Source organism: Bison bison, unplaced genomic scaffold (genome assembly GCF_000754665.1).
Source record: "Bison bison bison isolate TAMUID 2011002044 unplaced genomic scaffold, Bison_UMD1.0 scf7180017864220, whole genome shotgun sequence".
NCBI classification, from domain to species: domain Eukaryota; kingdom Metazoa; phylum Chordata; class Mammalia; order Artiodactyla; family Bovidae; genus Bison; species Bison bison.
Window position 1 is genome coordinate 1420685 of NW_011494792.1, and position 16254 is coordinate 1436938.

Below are 16254 nucleotides of genomic sequence, written 5' to 3' on the forward strand. Positions count from 1 at the left end.
TCTAAACCCACCTTGAACATCTGGAAGTTCTAGGTTCACATAATACTGAAGCCTAGCCTGGAGGATTTTGAGCATAATCTTATGAGCACTGGAGATGAGTGCACCTGTTCAGTGGCTTGGACATTCTTTAATACTGTCCGTCTTGGGAATTGGGACGAGGATTGAACTCTTCCTGTCCTCTGGCCACTGCTGGCTTTTCCAAAATTTCTGACATATTGAATGGAGCACTTTAAAGCATCATCTTTCAGGATTTTAAATAGCTTTGCTGGCATTTTATCACTTCCACAAGCTTTGTTGGCAGCAGTGCTTTTTAAGACCCACTGGAGTTAACATTCAAGAATTTCTGGTTCTGAGTGAGAAACTACACCATTGTGATTATCTGGGTCATTAAGATATTTTTTGTATAGTTCTGTTTATTTTTTACATCTCTTCTTGGTCTGTTCTGCTGTATTAAATCACAAAACACCTAAGATAAAAGTGATCTTGAGAAAGAAGAACAAAGTTCAAGACTAGGGTTGCTGGTTTCAAATTGTATTAGAAAGCTATAGTAATCAAAACAGAATGATTTGCTTCTGGCACAAACACAGACACATAGATCAACAGAGCAGAACAGCGAAGCCGGAAAGAAAGGCACATCCGTATATTGTCGGTTAGCTTATGAAAACGGAGCCAAGAATATCCAGTGGGGAAAGGACAAGATTTACAAAATGGCACTGGGAAAACTGGATAGTCCTGTGAAAAAATGAAACTGTGCCCATCTTTTACCATACACAAAAATCTACTAAAAAGGGATTAAAAAGTTGAACATAAGACTTAAAGCAATTAAACTCCTAGAAGAAGACATCGAGGTAATCTTCTTGCCATCAGTCTTTGCAATGAGTTTTTGGGTTTCACACCAAAAGCAAAGGCAACAAATGCAAAAACGGACTAGTGGGACCACATCAAACTCCAAACAAAGGAACATCAGCAAAATCAAATGGCAATTTACAGATTGACAGAAGATATTTCCCAATCATATATTTGATAAGTGCTTAATATCCAAAAATACATGAGACATACAACCCAAGTGCAAAAACCCCAAATAATCTAAATTTTTAATGGAGCATAAGAAAAGTAAGAGTTTCAATAAATCTGAAGATTAGACTGTAGATGAGAGACACAGCAAGGTTTTCCTTCTAGATCAACAAAAGCCTGTGCTTTCCTGACATTACTTTCTTTCATCTCCACTCACTTGTTTGACAATTACAGTTCACAGTGTACAATCTTCTATCAATAGGAATCACCCCACAGTGAGCTATAATGTATACTAAGAACAGCCCCACTGGAAAAAATACTAATATTTGCATACTTACTAATGAGGTATATCAAAAGGAAGGTAATTTACAGAGTTTACCAATCTATTGTTTTCTACATTTCATTTCAAAATTGAGCCACCTAGTAAGGAAAATGAGTTAAGGGACCCCAATAATATATAGATAGAAAATAAGTTTTAAATGGGAGCATTAATGCATTATAGTTTGGGGGCAATTTATTATTATTGTTGTAAGTGTATTCCTTTTGATTTTCTACTGCATCAGGTTATAATTTATTATAAATATTGATACCAACATACAGACACCTACTGCTAAATTTATAGTGAGTATAGAAGACAGAATATATTAGGCAAGAAGTGAAAGTATGGGAAGTCAGCAATGGTAGTAAAGTAAAGGGCAGTATTGCCTTGAGAGGAAGGAAGGTTCTCAAAGTTTCTTGAAACACCAAGAACACGCCAGATGTGAGGAATTAGCTTAATTTGTAAATCAGAAACTCTACTAGAAGTTATTTAATTTCATAAAAACATTACGATGCTAAAACCCAAAATTTAGACAGAGAATAGGGTTGGGTCGGGTATATAGATAGACATTTAAAATTCTCCATTGATTAGTGCATCAGGCACTTAAGGACCACCCTCACTGAAGTCTTTCTCTATTGCTCAACCTACAGGTACCAGCATGGAGAAAGAGATAGCTCTACTCCACAGGCAGTAGAAGCCTACCTTTATGGCCTAATGGCTTTCCTTAAGAAGCATCCCATGCAGCAGATTTTCTCCATCCCATCCCATCTGGCTGACTCCCCACAGTCAACAGGAGTCCTCACCCTGGGATCATTCCTCAATCCCCATGGCTCCAGCTCCCAGCTTCCGTGGACACCAGTGGACTTACAACCTTGTCCGAGGTATGAAAGGCTGCAGCATGGCTTGTCTATGTGGTTCTTACTCTGTTCAGACTGTCACAGATTAGTTAGCTCACTCCTCAACTGCTTCAAATGCCGCCCCTGTCCCAGTAGATGGCCATGGATGCGGGGATCTCTCCCCAGTGCTTCAGCCCCTTCACCCCCAGGTGCAAGCTGTTCCACTTGCTCTCCTCCTTCTTTCCCCTTCCTCCTTGTCCCTTCTTTCCTTTGTCCTACCAAGTTCTGTATGGATCCAGATGTTCCTTTTCAGTAGTCAGAGAGTCCTGCCAGGATTCACCTGGTCTTCTGTGAGAACTGCTGCATCTTTAGATGTTCTTGATGCATCGGTGGAGAGAGGTGTATCCCACTTCCACCTACCCCTCCGTCATCTTGTCCACCCCCATTTGTGCATGGATTAGAAACGAGTTTCCTTTTCTATTAAGTAACACTGCCATCACCACACACATTTAACTTTTGCTTTTTGAGGAGAACACAGGTAAGTTCCACTCCCTTCATTTGAGTCAGTCATTCAGCCGTGTCCAACTCTTTGAGACCCCATGGACTGCAGCACACCAGGCTTCCCTGTACATCCTTGACTCCCAGAGCTTACTCAAACTCATGTCCATCTAGTTGGTGATGCTGCTCAATGATGTCCACTCTCTCAGACAATTGCAAAAATACAACACTATCTTATAGTTACATTAACCATGCTATATATTAGAGCCCTGTTCAGTTCAGTTGCTCATTCATGTCCCTCTCTTTGTGACCCCATGGACTGCAGCAACACAGGCTTCCCTATCCATAACCAATCCCCAGAGCTTGCTCAAATACATAATTTGATCCCATGATTATATCATGAAGCTCAAAGTTATATCTTCAGATCTTATTAATTTTTTATATATGAAAGTGTGTAACCTTTAAAAATCTCTCCCTATTTCCCCTACCCTCCAGTCTTTGGCAATCATTTTTTCTACTCTGAGTTCCATCTTTTTTTTTTTTTTTTGAGATTCCTTATAATTGAGATCATACGGAATTTGTCTTTCTCTGACTTAGTTCACTTAGTGTAATGCCCTCCAATTATACCTATGTGGCCACAAATGGAAGGATTTCTTTCTTTTTCTAATGGATAAATAATATTTACCTATATATGTCACATCACATTGTTTTAATCCATCTACCTGTCAAAAGATACTCAGGTTGTGCCTATACCAAGGCTACTGTGAATAATGCTTCAGTAAACATGGGAATACAGATCTCTCTTTGAGACAATGATTTCATTTCCTTTGACTATATATCCAGAAGTGGGATAATGCATCACATAACAGTTCTCTTCTAAGTTTCTTGAGGAACCTCCACAGTGGGAGGTTCTCTCCATGGGAGACCAGTGTACATCCCTACCAACAGTGCATAACCACTCCTTTTTCTCCACATCCTCAATAACATTTGTCATTTCTTACCTTTTGGTACTAGCCATTCAAACAGGTATGAGGTGATACCTGTTGTGCTTTTGATCTGCATTTCCTTTGCTTATTAGTGATGCTGAGCATCTTGTCATATACCTCTTGATCATCTATATGTCTTATCTGTGGGAAAATGTCTATTCTTTAAAGATGGAGCATACATCATGTTTACTATATTCCAATATACGAAACTCAGTTGTCGACGTGTATATCAACAACAAACTATCAGAAAGTGGAATAAAGAAAACAATCCATTTACTATTGCATCACAAAAAGATAAAACAATAAGAAATAAACTCAAAAAAGGTGTCGAAAGATTTTATCAAAACCTTTGAGACATTGGTAAGAGAAATTTAAAAACAGTGAAAGATATGTAAAGTTAGGTGGTCGATCCAATGTGATTCTTGAGGGAGGATTTGCATTACTATAAACTTCCCTCTTAGAACTGCTGTTGTTGCATCCTCTAGGTTTTAGATCATCATATTTTCAGTGTTCTTTGTTTCTAGGAATGTTCTGATTTCCCTTAGTTCTTCAGTAACCTGTTCATTATTAAGAAATGTGTTGCTTAATCTCCATGTATTTGTGTTCTTTAAAGTTTTTTTTCCCCATATAATTGATATCATCTCTAGTGTGGTCAGAGAAAATGCGTGATATAATTTCAGTTTCCTTAAATTTACTGAGGTTTGATTTGTGACCCAAGATGAGGAAAATGTTCCATGTGTACTTGAGAAGAAAGTGTACTCTTCTGCATTTGGATAGAATGTGCTGAAGATATCAATTAGGTCTGTTTGCTCTAATATTTCCTTTTAGGCTTATGTTTCCTTATTAATTTTCTGTTTTGATGATATATTTCAAAATTGAAACACCTAGTAAGGAAAAATGAGTAGGGGACCTCAACAATACATGGATAGAAAGTCATTTAAAACTGGGAGCATTACTTAATTATAATTTGGGGGAATGCATTATTACTAATACTACTGTAATTTTCTTCCCTTTAATTCTCTGCTATACTAAGTTGATATTGATTTAAAATAGTAATACCAACATAGAGGCACATAGTACTCAAGTTACAGTAGATTGAGAAAGACAAAGCTTATGAGGCAGGAAGTGAAATCACAGAAAATTAGCAATGGTATCAAAACAAGGGGAGTATTACCTAGAAAGAAAGAAGAGTTCTCTAATTGTTTGGAGACAACACGAACAAGCCAGATGAGAGCCAACCAGCTTAAGCTGTATACCAGAAACCGCACCGGAAGGAAAATGAAGTTCATGAAAATATGCTGATGCTAAACGCCAAAATCCAGACAGTAAGAGAATAGGGTAGGGTTTATGTAGATGCTGAAAACTACTCAGAGAGATAGACATGGAAGCAAATTCACTAATGAGCATCAGAAAGATCAAAGCATAAAAGGGTCTGACAATAAATCGTAAAGGGACTTGGTAGACTGATCAAAAGAATAAGAGAATCAAATTAGAAAACCAAAATATAAAGACTTGTGCATGTGATAGACCCAGAGAATGCTCAGCAGAGAAAATTTCGGCCTTAGTGACCAGCGAACAGAAGCCTCCAGCATCAGGAACAAAATCCCTGGGCAGGACTCACGACTGTGTGCTTCTGGGAACAGCCTCAGTTTCAAAGTTTGGGCACCACACCACCTAAAAGTGAACGCAGACAAGGATTATAGCTTGCTATGACACTGAATCAAGACAATAGTGTTTGTGAGTTTACTTTTCTCTCAACTATAAAGTTAATGAATCACTAACCAATGATAATTGACACCATCAGTTTCCAGTCAGATCCTCTTTAGTCATACAGTGGATATCTGAACCTGTTATATGATCCCCAGTAACAGTTTTAATAATTAAATGTATAGATGTTAGTTGAAGGAAAATTGCTTTACAACACTGTACTGCTTTTGGCCAAACATCAGCATGAATCAGCCACAGGGATACCTATGTCCCCTTGCCCTTGAACCTCCTTCCCACCTTCCTTCCCATCCCAACCCTTGAAGTTGGTACAAAAAACATGGAATGCTTCACAAATTTGTGTTTCATCCTTGGGCAGGGGCCATGCTAATCTTCTCATTATTATTCCAATTTTTTCATATATGTGCTACCAAAGCAATGACATATCTAACATTTTAACAGAAAAGGAAATCATATAGTTAGTCATCTACCAATAAATGATCAATTACATTAGGAATTAGGGTATTCTGCTATATTTACTACCCCTTATAGAATTGAATTTTATAAGTTCCAAAATTCCATGTAGGAATTAAGCATATATTTATGCATAACACATGTAACATGCACAGAAATATATGTACACAAATACATCTGTGTTCATACAACCTATTATCCTCCTTGCCTGTCACAATAAGCTCTTTAGTTGATGAGAGAGACAGTCCCAAATTTCTCCAACTTTTATGTCTCCTTTTTGAGAACCACTTCTTTTATTTTCATCACATAATTTTAAATGACCAGTTTATTCTTAGATACCATGCCCCTTTAAACTAACAAAGAGTAGAGAAACCTAGTAAATGCTGATATCTTATCCTTAATTAAATTACTACTCTTCTGGTAAATTGGAAAAAGAATCATGTTCAGATCTCATTCAAGAGGATAAAATCTCTATTTTATCATTTCTCTTGTCCAAACTCAATTCTTGCTCACTTGAGTCTTAAATTATATTACTTACAAAGGACACACAGGAAAAGTAATATTAAAATCACGCTTGCAAGAGTCTATGATTTTATGCTTCTGTTGGCCAAAGGTAGGGCCAGGAATAATTTCTGAAATATTACAATACATCGTGGAAGCATGAAGGTCTAGTTCTACTATCAAAGAGGAGATGTTTGGAGATGGTTCAAAAACTAAGCCCCATGAGTTGTCAGGATGTACTCCCAACCAGACACATAAATTTGTCCCTAAAAAGTCAAAGTCAGGAAAGGGCAGGCCTTGTTTGCAGAGCCAGTGATGTTGTCTAGGGTGCTGACCAGGTAATATTCTTGTATTACCATTTGGAGATTTATTTGCTATTTTCTCGAAGAAACAAACATAATGAGAAGATTAAGGATGCATAAAAGTAGAAGAGCTGTCAAGGTGTCTAGAAGAAAGGCTAGCCAGGAGAACCAGGCCCCCACACTGATAATTGTCAAAGACTGTAACAGTGAGTGTTTTATAGACAGAGCAGAACAGTGGATAAAACCAATGTTCTAAGGCCACTGCTGTTTTGCAGTCAAAGACAAAATATTTTTCTCTTTAAGCAGAGTCATCACAGCTCCCAATGTGGTCCTGGTTACACACATGCAGACCGAGAGCCACAGGCATGTGTGATGTGACATCAGAAGTGAACAGAGGAGTGTACTGGTGCCCACTCACCTGCATCTGCTTCTAATGGGACCTGGGGAAAATTACTTGCCCTCTCTAAGTCATTGCATCTTAATTGATATAACTTGGTGATCATAGTGAAGATTAAGGCTATCTCACAGGGTTCCTGTGAAACACAAATTTTAAGATGTTCTAAAGCTCTTGTGAAAGTATCAAAGACATGCATGGGGCTTTTAGGTGAGTGAGCAGATCCAAGGTACAGTATCATTTTTCTCTTAGTATTCTCTTTTTAGTCAATAGCAGAGATCAGTCAGTCACGTGTTTACTCTTATCCCAGCGTGATGGTAAACCACACAGATCAACTGGACTTTTCTTGTCATTTCAGTGTCTAAAATGCAAGCATTAGACAATGTAGAGTGAAAAAATCATAAACTCCTAGAGGCCTCGCTGCTGAAAGTCTGCAGAGTCCCAGTATTAAACTGTCTTAAAAGAATGGCCTAAGCAATCTGGTTCAGAATTAAGTTCCAAATGTTTGCAGAGCACAGAAGTACTTCTGGGAGCAATACAAAAATGCAGGGAGTAACCTACTTCTCCAACTCTCTATCTGTACAATATCATCATCCATCTAAATTTACACAGAAAGCGCTCCTTCCCCACCCCAACTACTACAGCACCAACTCTTGCTCAGAGCAACAGGGAAAGAGAAGCCTTCCCTCCACAGGATGGATTTGATAATCTCAGGTGACTATATCATCTAAAAATGGCACATGTTTTTATTTAAACAGGGTCCTGCCTGCTCCTGCTGCTGGTCATGTCAAATCTGCTCTTGTGCCAAGGCATCTTATGCCCGTCCCTCTGTCCTGAAGGGGATGACGTCTGCCGGGCCTCCCTTATAGACCTGTTTGTCCATGCCTCCGTTCTGTCCACCGGCATGTATAACCACTCCGTGAAAATGTTCACTGATTTTGTAAGTACTGTGGTGGTGGTAGTTTAGTTGTTAAGTCGTGTCTGACTTTTCTGACCCCATGGATAATAGCCCGCCAGGCTCCTAGAAGGAACCTTCGTGTAAGTGACTGGGCTATATCATCCTTTCAATAAGAAGGCTGCATCAGCCAAACTTCAAATAACACCCTCTCTGGGTCAAAGAAGCTATCAGCTCATAAGATGTGGAAATCGAAGAAAGGTTCAGTTTTATGAAATCTCAAAGATTCCTAAGAAGTGCAATAACTTTTTCAATTTCCTTTCATTCATTTTGTTTTTTATTTTCCAAAATAAATGATTTTGTATTTGTAGGCTAGGAATGCCATAAAAGAATACAATAGACTCAGTGGAATAAACAACAGAAATTTATTTCCTCACAGTTCTGGGGTCTACAAGTCCAAGATCAGGGTGCCAGCAAGGTGAGGTTCTGGTAAGAACTCTTTCTTCCCAGGCTGGCTTCTCCCTGTGTCCTCACACAGGGTGGGGTGGGGAAGAGAGACAGAGGAAAAGACACAGAGATGTACAGAGAAAAGAGAAAATTCTCTGCTGTTTTGCTTCATGAAAACACTAAAACACTGTTGGATCAGTTTTCCACCCTATGACCTCATTTAACGTTAATGGGTTTCGCTGGTGGCTCAGATGGTAAAGCATCTGCCCATAATGTGAGAGACCTGGTTTCTATCCCTGGGTCTGGAAGATTCCCTGGAAGAGGGAACAGCAAGCCACTCCAGTATTCTTGCCTGAGAACTCCCATGGACAGAGGAGTCTGGTGGGCTACAGTCCATTTCAAAACACAGCACTTTGGCAGTTAGGGCTCTAACACATGAAGTTGAAGAACACAGATTCAGTCCACAATACTACCTGACATAAAACACTTTTAGGTGGGACTGGGGAAAAGGAAGCATGTTGATTTTCTGGTCCTTCAGTGTCTCTCTGGGCTTTCTTCTCCAGGCTCAGAGTAAATAGCCAATAAATGAGAACTGCTCTGCAGTGAACTGGGTGGATGGAGCATGTTAAACAAAGCTGAATCCCGGTCACAAAAACGAATACTGGTAGTTTTTTTTAATGCTACAAATTATTGTTTTAAGATTTGCAGTAAATAGGTTTTGAGCTACAATAGAAGGGGAGTTTACAATTGGAAACAATTATTCTCTTTCTGATGAAGGTGTTTGAAAATTGTATGTTAATTCTTTTAGGTCAATCAAGGAGCACACAGTAGAGCAGACAGCTAATAAAAAGTGGCACTAAAGGTTTCTGTTAAATTCACGTAGTTCTTTTTACTCACTATTTTTGTTTTATCCTCCATTTTTGACTGTCCATTTTTTTTCCAACTCTTCCAAGTAATCTCTTGAAATGTTCATAACTTTTGCCAAAGATTAGTTTTTCTCTGTCAATGTGTTAGCTAGATTTTTCTACTCTTATTCTCAGTCCATTGCTTAGTATTTCCTATAACTTTATGCCATGTTTTTCTGCAGTACCATTTTGTCCCCATAAACAACATTGTATTCTGCACCTGGAATGAACACTAAGCTTCTTGGTATGAGGATCAGAGATAAGTCAGAGTCATAACTTATAACTCCTTATAAGGGAATATATTGGCTCTAACCCACAGTAAACAAGAGACTAAATGGTTAAATATAGGTGCATGCATACATTCTAAGTCACTTCAGTTGTGTCCAACTCTTTGCAACCCTACTGACTGTAGCCCAACAGGCTCCTCTGTCCATAGGATTGGCCAGGCAAGAATACTGGAGTATGCTGATGTACACTCTTGCAAGGGATTCACCACACCTAGGGATCAAACCTGAGTCCTCTTATATCTCCTGCATTGGCAGGAATGTTCTTTCCCACTACCATCACCTGAGAAGCACCAAATATCGGTACATATATACTATAGTTGGTTCAAATACTAAAAAATAAACAATATATAATAATATAACAGAGAAGGGAAAAGGTTAAACTTAGAGAAGTTAGATGTAAAATCAATTTTATAGAGACAATGTATAGAAAAAGTAGGAAAATAATGACTTGCAAATTTTGGGATGCCCCCCCCCATTAAAAAATTATACATGTATCAATATGTTAATGTTGTGGTTTTAGGTTCATCTACTGAATGCCCAACAACCCTAACTAATTGTCTGATCACTTTCAGGATGAACAGTATGCCCAGGGCAAAGAGTACTTTATCAATGTCTCCGACAAGTGCCACACCAATTCCCTCCATCTCCCTGAAGATATGCAGCACATCCGACGGATGAACGTGAGTCTTTTACCTGGGTTTTTTACTGTATCAAATGAGACAGTATGTCGTTTACCAGGCTTCAGATTATTAGAGGTAATGTTAACTGTACACGCAGAAAAAGTTGGAGGCCTGTAAGCAATTGAAGAGAAATTATATTATGCAGTTGATGAAGCATGAGCGAAATCAAGGAATGACTAAAGATCTATAGTAGCAACATAAATAACAGATCTATAAATCATCCATGCAGACAAGTTTACTTCAACCAATGCATTAGACACAGGATTGCAGCTATTATACTGTACGAAAACAGGAAATGAATGGGAACCTCCATGTGTAAAATAAAAGATTGCAAAATTCGTGAACATGTAAGAAACACACCCCAGTTTTGAGTACTCCCTGTTACTAGTGACTCCTACATGGGATCCTATACTGCACCACCCGAGCCATCGTGTCTTCCTTTCAAGGATCTCCTTATTCTGCTTCTATTTCCCTGACACCACCTTCATTCGTCATTCTCAATGACTCCTCTGTCACCTTTTATTCTTAATTTGTAAGTCTCCCCAACAATGGCCTATAAAACATTGTTTTGCTTCTCATGGCCGTAACGATTGCCTCTGTTCTGAGAACAACACAGTTTACATATCAAGCCTCAATCATTTATGGCAGCTCCAAATTTTCATCATTATAGTCTCTCCTTTCTGATTTCCTGCATTATCCTTCGTCCTAACATTATTTAAAATATTTTCACATGCATCCCCTCTTAAAATACTATCTTCTTTCTCTACAACCTTCTTAATGATACCAGCATTCTTTTCCTCTGTTAAGCTCATTAATAATGAGGATAATCAAGTAAAGGACAAAGATCAAAGAGGAAGAGGAGCAGGGATTTTTCAATAAGCTTAAATTTAAATTTTACTGAGAGTTACTACATAGCCATACATTTTACTCAGCATATAAACATGCTGAGGACTATATTTAATCCTATTCAGTTCTCTGTTCTTTACCACTAAAACGGTTCATGGATGTAAAGAAATCAGGCATATTACCTAGAGATCTTCAGCCCCCGGGATTTTCAGGCTCAATTCTGCTAGTAGTAGTGAACTAGGGGGGACCCTCCACTGTGAATCCCACTGATGCTGTTACTAAAGACAACGCTGTGCCATTTTCTGCTCGGACACATGTCAACAAAACAGACTGTTCTGATATCAGCAGGGGGCTGGTGTTGGGATCAGCTGAGGAGAGAAGCCTGTTTAGGAATGTCTTGTCTTCTTCATTGTCTCTTTGTTGTAATGTCATAAAACAAATTACCAATCAAAAATCAATACGAATGACTCATCTGATTCATTAATACGAATGAATCACTGGGTGTCAATGATGTGGGCACAGGTGGAATCCCTCTTTCCTGGGTCAGGCACTGCAGCACATACTGACTTGAGTAAATACTTAGATTCTCTCAGGCAAATATACAAACATAAAAGAACTCACTGAGTGGTGGTAGAATTTCAGAAGAAAAAAGAAAATTCTTCATGGTATAAATTAGAACTTATCAGAAATATTAGTAAAATAACATAGATATTATATGTTTTATAATATTATCTTTTAATAATTCAACAAAGTGTGAACTAATAGCTTACGTTTTATCCTTTTGCAACTTTTACTACCTTCAAAAATCTCTGCATGCACATAGGAATAACCAAGAGATTTTTAGGTCAGCTGCTCTGAGCAAAGATCACATGTTACCAAAACCACTGAATTATTATTTTAATGAGACTGTTTCTTATGCTTGCTTAGAGTAAAGGCCTTATTATGTGGATACTCATGTTACTATACTCCTGGCAAAAACCTCTGTATCAGCTAGTCACGGACCTGCGGAGTATGAAAGAAGTCTCAAATACTATCCTATCCAGCGCTAGAGAAAATGTGAAAAAACTAAAAGAACTTCAAGCACTCATAGAGAGGCCGTTCAGCCAGGTGAGCATCCTGCAGAGGGCTTTCATGCTTTGCTCATGGATGAAAGAGATGACCTCTGTAATGTGTAAGGAGTTTGGAAATATCTCATTTTGTAAGAAAAAGATTCATGACTTCTATATTCTAGACTCCTACTACATAAAGCAGGAGCCTAGTCATTCATAGTGATAAATTCTACTGTAAAGGAATCAGAATTTCACTGCAATTTTTGACATGTGCAGCCTTCCCTGCACTGAATACAATTCCACCAAAAGCTTGCTTCTTCCTGGGCACAGGTGGTTGAAATATTTTCAAGAGTAAGAGAACTAGAGTACAGAATTTCCAAGATCAGCATTTTCTTCAAAGTATCCCACGACATCTGCTATTCAAGTTCCGCTTGTCTTCTTTCTCTGTTCTCCTCAAATCAAAGGATGAGAGTGGGAAGGAAGCAAAGAGAAAGTTAAAACTAAACTTGAGTTATGTTTCTGCTTTTTAGATTCCTAATAGTTTTCTTAGAGGCTGGCTCCAAATCCATATCTAGAGAATTTTATATTTATATGTCTTCCCCAGATCTTAATTTGATAATTAGAAGGAACAAAGATAAACAAATACTAATAAAACACATAAGAAGTCATCGTCTTTTGGATATTCAGGTTATTTTTACAGCCAGGAGGAAGATGTACATCGCTCGCATTTACTGGTTTGGACTCCGATCCCTACTGTCGAGCAATGAAGATAGGCGTCATTCTGCATTTTATAGCCTGTTCTTCTGCCTGCGCAGAGATACTCGTAAACTTGACATTTACACCAAGTTCGTGGCATGCCGACTGATCTATAAGAGGTGTTAAATCCACATCTATACCATCCAGGTCTGAGACGGTCATAATGATCTATCCCATAGCAAGCTTATTTGAAATTTACAGCTTTTTAATGCATGCTCTGTGAAATGGGTCTCTTCTTAAAAAAATAAACACAAACTCTGTAGAGATGTCAAAATCTAAGACGGCAATTTGTCAACATTTCTTATTTTCATTTAATATAAAATCAAAAAAAAAAAATCTACCCCTACAATTGAGAGAATGAAGCTCCTACTAAAATTAGTCACAAATAGTAGAAGCTGGCATTACAAAGAAGACCATTAAAAATTACTTAAGAATCACAGCCAATTATTCTGGGTCATGTTATTAGAATCAAAGAATTAGACAATTGTTCATCATTCTGGTCATGCTACCAAGAAGACTGAATTCTCAGGATTCTTTGTGAAAGCCAGCCACGAACTGTCAGCCAACTGTTACAATCACAGTGTTACACCAGAAAATATAAATGCTTCGCACCTTTGTATAAATAGCATGAGGTTTACTGAACTATCTAAGAATTGTTAGGATGCTGTCTTAGTCCTTCTGGGTTACTATAACAAAACATCAGAGGCTTAAAAACAATGGAAATGGATTTCCACAGCGTGGTCATGCAGGGTTCTTTCTGGTCACACACTTCTTACTGTATCCTCACATGGGGGAGGGCTCGGGAGCTCTGTGGGTCTCTTATATATAAAAGCACTCAACTCATTGAGGAGGTTCCATCCTTATAATTCCATCACTTCACAAAGGCTCCGCCTGTGGATGTCATAACCATGAGAATCAGGATTTCATCATATGAAATTTCTGGGGGACACAAAGGCTGAGACCATAGCAGATACAAAGGTGAACTGGCTCATCCTCCTGCAGTGGCTGTCATCACCCACACTCCACTGCATCCTCATTTCCTGCATCACCATGCGGCCATTCCATATTCACTCTGGGTTTCACAAGTCCAGGTCAGTCAAGTGTCAGCTCCATCTCATATTCAACCTATTCAATGTTTCCCTCTCCCCTGCTGAGGCCCAGGGAACCTACCAGGAAATGCAGATATGTCCATTTCTGCAAGGTCCCTTATCTCTCCCTCTCTGGATCTTCATTCCTTGGGCCAGCTTGGATCAGGGGAAATGGTAACAAGATGGGAAAGTTCTGACATCACTGACTTACATGGTGCTCTTGAAGCCTTTTCTTGGTCTAGACGGACTGATCTGAAATTCCCCCTGGCTGACAAGTGTTTCCCTTGTGGGGTATCCTTGTGATTTTCCAGGACATTCAGAAGTTGGGGATCCCCAACTTCATAGTTTCTTTTTTAATCAGGGGAAATGTTCTGGAACCACAGCTCCCCACCTGCAGTAGTCACCACAGCCTCTCTGTTTCCCTCACTCTGCAAGCACCATCTGGAGAAAATTAAGCAGCCCACATTCAGGTACCTACTAGCTGATCCACAGGTAATCCATGTATCATAAACACTCTGAACACTTGAATGGCAGATATACTGGTGTGCATCTGTCCACCGCCTGAGGCCTCTGGGCGATTATCCAACTGGTCACATAGACACCGAGGAGATCAGAACAATGGATTCAAAAACACATTTATTTGAGAAGTGAGATGCCATTCTCTCTTCCTTTTAGAGTAACCATCCTAGTCATTAATTATTTCCCCTTACAAACATGCCCTAGTAGGTCCCTGAATTATAAAATTCTCCAAATAGACTGAGTCTCTACTGAGACTGGAGCAGTGTGACTGGATTAGGGATGCCCAGCTTGTTCAACAACCTCCAAACAACATGGGATGAGGGCCAATCACTTGATCGGCTCTCCTAAGAAGTCAGTGATGTTCTGGGCTGGTTTTGCAGCATCTTTAGGGCTTTAGCAGTAATTCCTAGTAAACAGAAAATGGGAAATCAAAAGTTAGAACGGAAAGGGGGATGAATAAGAGAGAAGTAAGAGAAAGACAGAAGGAAGGAAAAGCATTAAAGGGAAAATGAGTCAAGAACTTGGGTAGTGAAGGTTGAAATGCTGTTAGAACACTTTATTTTTAAGGACCCAAATATATATGCTTTTTTTTAAGATCCTAAGAGCAAATATCTCATATTCCCTTTTATTTCCATTTTCTCTTCTCTCGTCTTTTTTCTGAAATTGTCCTTTATATTAGGAGTATTCTTATGTTGTTATTAAGGTCATTGTTCTAGAGATGAACAAAGCCTGGCAACTCTTCAGGGCAGAATCCAGCCAAATTATCTTCTTTTAGGCAAAGACACCTTTCACCCACATACAGGAACACTGTCCAGCAAAACCAACCTCTTCCCTCATAGGCAGGGTTATTCTTTCCTTAGTCCTGCTCCTGCCTCTACCTGGGATGACCCAAATCTTTCAGAACATGACAGAATACTCTGCCCCAAAGCAATCTATCAATCCCTCCTTAGGCTCCTTCATGCATGTAAAGTGTCAGCTTTCTTGTATTTTCACTTTCTTCTTTCAAAAGGCAAAAGACCATGAAAAAACCCTATAAGCACTTTCTAAGTCATTTACTGCCAAAAACATCTAATTCTATTGTGTTACTTGCTTAAATATTTTTCCTTCAATGTCTAGATATTTCCAGCAGAGAGGATGGTATTTATTAGAGTGGAAATTTGGAATAAGGGGGACAATGCAATTGGAGGAAACATATATTCACCAATAGACCACACACATCTTCATGTATTTGTTTCTTATAAAATTTACTTCAAGCATAAATTTAAGACTTTAGATCAACAACAAAGGTGGTGACTTTGAAAGCACTCTCCTTGCTTGACTGTGACATATAAGGTGAATACTGTAGATTTCAGACAATATTGAACAGAGCCATAGATATTCTATAGAGTCAGTCAGGAATAGCCAAAGAGGGGACATTTGGACAGGATTTAACAACCACTCCCTTGCCATCCAGAAAGTGCTGATTTTTCCCTCTTTGCAGATTTCCATGCAAGATTACATTTGAAGAAATGGCCCTGCTATATCAAGAATAGTAACAGTGTTTACTGAATGGAAACAAACAAATGAAGAACCTTTGAAGTTCACTGACCTTATAGATTAGTAAATCACATGTCATGGATACAATGAGGACTTAAACTGAAGTTTAAAAAAATCTCTATTTTCCAGAAGTAGGCCCTCAAGTTGTGGAGAAGGAGAGGGTGATATAAACACATAAATTACTATATGGCATGGTAGAGTGAAGAAGAAGAAGATGT

The 16254-nt window shown here is 38.7% G+C and overlaps 1 protein-coding gene across 1 annotated transcript; it reads left to right on the top strand.

Moving 5' to 3' along the window:
* Positions 1–2098: 2098 nt before the first annotated feature.
* LOC104992632 (placental prolactin-related protein 4) lies at positions 2099–13169 on the top strand. Its single transcript, XM_010845579.1, has 5 exons — positions 2099–2214; positions 7787–7968; positions 10135–10242; positions 12016–12195; positions 12825–13169. The coding sequence occupies exons 1-5, from the start codon at positions 2160–2162 to the stop codon at positions 13017–13019; spliced, it is 720 nt and encodes a 239-aa protein (XP_010843881.1). The 5' UTR covers positions 2099–2159; the 3' UTR covers positions 13020–13169.
* Positions 13170–16254: the final 3085 nt, after the last annotated feature.

Bases quoted from the DNA above. Each gene is read 5' to 3' on its own strand.
- LOC104992632 (XM_010845579.1), top strand. From the start codon at position 2,160: ATGGCTCCAGCTCCCAGCTTCCGTGGACACCAGTGGACTTACAACCTT. The intron at 2,215-7,786 runs GTATGAAAGGCT...TTATTTAAACAG, and splicing joins GACTTACAACCTTGTCCGAG to GGTCCTGCCTGCTCCTGCTG. The intron at 7,969-10,134 runs GTAAGTACTGTG...GATCACTTTCAG, and splicing joins TGAAAATGTTCACTGATTTT to GATGAACAGTATGCCCAGGG.